This window comes from Dendroctonus ponderosae, unplaced genomic scaffold (assembly GCF_020466585.1).
Source record: "Dendroctonus ponderosae isolate FM_Combo_2020 unplaced genomic scaffold, Dpon_F_20191213v2 Dpon_F_20191213_1, whole genome shotgun sequence".
NCBI classification, from domain to species: Eukaryota; Metazoa; Arthropoda; class Insecta; order Coleoptera; family Curculionidae; genus Dendroctonus; species Dendroctonus ponderosae.
This window is the reverse complement of record NW_026017110.1, coordinates 7,936,012-7,940,000: the sequence shown is the minus strand read 5'-3', so window position 1 is coordinate 7,940,000 and position 3,989 is coordinate 7,936,012. Positions and strand designations below refer to the sequence as shown.

General features: G+C 40.5%; 2 protein-coding genes across 4 annotated transcripts in view; both read left to right on the top strand.

Annotated features, from left to right (window-relative positions):
* LOC109536218 (cleft lip and palate transmembrane protein 1 homolog) overlaps nt 1–530 on the top strand; it is a 5,911-nt gene extending 5,381 nt beyond the window's left edge. Inside the window, exon 4 of the mRNA XM_048670073.1 lies at nt 254–530. The gene's annotated coding sequence lies outside the window, so the exon portion shown is untranslated. The remainder of the gene's footprint in view (nt 1–253) is intronic.
* A 1,955-nt stretch (nt 531–2,485) lies between these two features.
* Nucleotides 2,486–3,989, top strand: part of LOC109533637 (REST corepressor) — a 10,975-nt gene continuing 9,471 nt past the window's right edge. Inside the window, exons 1-3 of one of the 3 annotated variants that reach the window (XM_048661642.1) lie at nt 2,486–2,784; nt 3,087–3,230; nt 3,291–3,505. In XM_048661642.1, the coding sequence (XP_048517599.1) occupies nt 2,673–2,784; nt 3,087–3,230; nt 3,291–3,505 (471 nt within the window). In that variant the 5' untranslated portion in view covers nt 2,486–2,672. The remainder of the gene's footprint in view (nt 2,785–3,086; nt 3,231–3,290; nt 3,506–3,989) is intronic. The other 2 variants (XM_048661643.1, XM_048661647.1) reach the window with 2 other exon arrangements.

Genomic DNA, 3,989 nt, shown 5'->3' with positions numbered 1-3,989 from the left:
AGATTTAGACATTATAAATCTTATTAAAGCAAACACTTATTTTGCTCAGAGAATCCAAAAATGCAATAATATATAGGGTATTTCATTTAGAAAAACACAACTTTGATACTTTTATTGCTTTTGGGACACTCTGTACATTACTAAAATATTTTTAAAATGTGCACCCGATAGGCGTCTGTCGATTCATCAAATGATACTTTGCAAGAAACAAACGGGCTAGCAACGTCCGTGCCGTATAGCGTGAATAACCCTGTATAAGTTGTTGATTAATATGAAAGTTGCGTAGTGATTGCAGAGCGTTTGTATAATCAAATTTTTGGCGGCCACTTGGTGTGTTTTGTATGTGTGGATACTGTTTAATAAATATAATTAGTCAGTGCCGTTTAATGTGGAGATTTTAGTTCTAATTGAGACATTTTCTCAAATACTCTGTATAAAGTGGCAACTTGTTAGGATGTATTGGTGTATTTTCATTTTCAAAAATGAGTTTGACCGATTAATTTGCGATTAAATAAAAGCGCTCTACCATGGATTAACGTTATTAATACACGAAATTACCTGTTTGCTGGTTTGGTCCCAAAAAAGGAGGCTCTAGGACAGCTTCAAAAAACTCGAGAGTTTCAAATTCTAACAAATGGCGCACACTCAGGGGTACCAACCTTTGTGTGACAATGCGCACATTTTATCTGAGTAGAAAAGGAGAGCTAGCCGGAAATATTTTGCGGCTACACAGCGGTACTCTGTAATATGTGGTAGCAATTAGCATGCACATAGAAGTAAGGAGTAAATTAATAAGATGCCCATGCTAGCAAGCAGCTAGCATGGAGAGAATGCGATGCTATGGCATACGGATGCCGGAGCTGACAAATTCTTAGAGAAGATTACAAGTTTTAAAGGATAACTCCCGAAAACTCGTAGTACAAAAAGGGGGTTTTTTAGTTGGTAAGAATCCAACACTACCCAGGGTTCGGAACACTGGGTGTCTTCGCGAAGATTTTTATTCCTCCAGCCGCCGGGCAACCCAAAAAAAACATTTTGTCAAAAGCAGCATTTTTCGTTAGCATGCTTCGTTTTCGAGTAAAAAAAATAAATGTCAAAATCGTTCATTTTTCCTGTGCACACCCCCAAACATTTTGGAGCAAAAATTTTTTTTCCGATTTTTTTAAAAATTTTTTGCTGGACTATGCAGCAGACGCACAAAACACATTTTTTCAAACCAGTTCAGAAGTTTCCCCAAAAAATCCCCCACTGATCGAGCGGGGTAAAACGGAAAACTCACCACAGGCTCTTATGGGAGCTGGAACTTCAAGCCTTAATAACTTCCCCAAATGGCCCCATTTTCACACACATAGTTTTTCCGGTATATTCGAACAGATTTAAGGAGATTTGGCAACGATGGGAATTCAGGGGGGAACGGTCCCCATTTAAGACCCATGCAAAATGGGTTCGAGGCTAAAAAGTGTCAGAATCGCGGGTTTTTCGAAATTTATGAGCGACATTAGTATTTTCGGACGGTTTATGGCCTAACAAGTGAAAATCTGTTAAATTCGACTGCAAAAAAAATTCCCAGTTTTGGGAAATTTGCCCTCGAAAATTGCGCGAAAACCCAAAAATGCCCAATAGCTCGCTTAAAAAGCACTTTAGAGGAAAAATGAATACCAACTTTTTTGTGTAGCTGGGCACCCCCTATCTTATGACGTTTTCCGAATTGTGCCAAATCTTTCAATTTTCGAGATATTTGGGATTTTTTGGAAACAACGTTTTTGGGATTTATTCGAAAACTCTCCGCGACAAGCGTTTGGAAATATTTTGCGGGGATACCTTGGGACAGTGTGGACATTTTATCAAGAGCAGCATTTTTTGCTAGGATGCTTGGTTTTCGAGTAAAAAAAATAAATGTCAAAATCGTTCATTTTTCCTGGCCCCCCAAAATTTTGGAGCAAAAATTTTTTTTTCGATTTTTCCAAAACTTTTTTGGTTTTCAAAACGGGGGACACTCAGGGGTACCAACATTTGTGTGACAATGCGCACATTTTATCTGACTAGAAAAGGAGAGCTAGCCGTCCAATCGGTCAGCATTCCTTTTTTGTTTCGCGTCTATTGGACGTTTAATGTATTGAAGAAATTTAATATTAAATCAACGAATATTAATTAATTAAGTCCGATGTATTGGATTCAAAGCAAAAAAAACCCTGTAAATTAGGTAATTTTTAATTAACCCAGATAAACATTTCCGCAGATTTTGGGTTAGCGTGGTTTTCAGGGCGACAGAATGGCAACCCTGTAATTTAAATTGGGCCTTATTGGGTTTAGGGCGGCCCTTTTGGGCTCTATTTTATGCCCATTCAGCCAAGAAGCAGTTTGGGGAATCAAAAAACTGCAATTAACTGGGCAAAGGGTCTAAAATAAAGTCAAAAGGGGAAGTAAACCACAATAATCAGACTGAAAGCGCCCTCCGCGGCCGGTGTGAAAGCTTCGTAAAAACGACGATTGTCCGATGAAAAGGGATAGTATTGCGCTACATTTGTGCGATGATTATTAGTGTTTAGGCACCATTGATACCTAAATCGTTCAGAGACGTTGTCACCTCCGGTTGTAGTGGGTTAATTCTTTAGCTGCTGTTGTATGCCCTTCGGGAAGCTTTGCGTAAGTTGCTAAAGGCCTGTTGCGAAATGGTTTTAGCAGACAAGAACGAAACGGTCCGAAATGGGCGGCGCAGTCGGGGGCCGAGCCCCCAAAACGGAAACGTGCAACTTGAGTCCACTAGCGAAGAAGAAAGCCCGGGTATGTAACCATGTAATGATGTGAATGTTCAATACTCAGACAAGCAGCCAGATTTTCTAAAAAGTAACGGGAAATTTCGGAGCCTCAATACGTGAAATTTGGAGGTTAACGTGGGGGCGGAGGCTCAACGCTGGGTTCTCGTGTTCCCATGTGCTCATATACAGGCACTAGTCCCCTTTCTACTCAAATGAGCCTGCCTCAAAAGTTTTAGGGTTGTAAAAACGGTTTTCATCCCTTATCCAAACCATGTGCTACCCTTTCACAAGATGGAGCCGAACGTTAGTTGTGTGTTCAATTTTCAGTTCCAGTGGACAAAATACGGGTGGGGCGCGATTTCCAAGCAACGTGCCCCGAATTGCAGCCCGAGGCCCAAAGGAGGCCCGAACAGCTGGCCGATCGAGCTCTGCTAGTTTGGTCTCCGACTGAAGCCATTCCCGACATCAAGCGTAAGCCCCTCGAGACGTCATTATGCGGGCGTAGCAATTTAACATTTTGTCTAATTCCAGTCGAGAACTACATAGTACTGGCCAAAGACAAGTATGGGTACAATGGGGAGCAGGCTTTGGGGATGCTTTTTTGGCATAAACATGATCTGGACAGAGCCATGTTGGATCTCGCCAATTTCACGCCTTTCCCCGACGAATGGTCAGTGGAGGACAAAGTATTGTTTGAACAGGCCTTCCAGTTCCACGGCAAAAGTTTTTATCGAATCAGGCAGATGGTACGTATAATTCGACAAGCTTCACCAAATATCCTATGTGAAGTCTTACTAGGACCATCGTGGAAAACTTTTTTCTCTGACGTTTCGCAAGCACAAGGGGCTTGCATCCTAAGGGCTGGTTTTTTCCACGATGGTCTAAAAATCCGAAAAACACCTATCGATCAAACGATGGCTCCAAATACATTGACTTTCCTCTTTCTCCATTCTTCGAATGTCCAGAACAAAATCTTTGTTTTGTGAATACAGTAAAGTCCGCTTATAATGAACCCGGTTATAGTGAACTTTCGGTTAAATTGAACTTTTTTTCCTTTAATTGAAACGTCGTCCATAAAGACCAACGTATTTTTTTACTTATTTTATATATATATTTTTTACTTATTATTATTTTCAAAATTATCTGCACATGAAAAGGTTGACAAGGGACTTATTAAGTGGTTTACTCAAAAAAGACAAGAAAACGTTCCCATAAGTGGCAGTGTTTTGC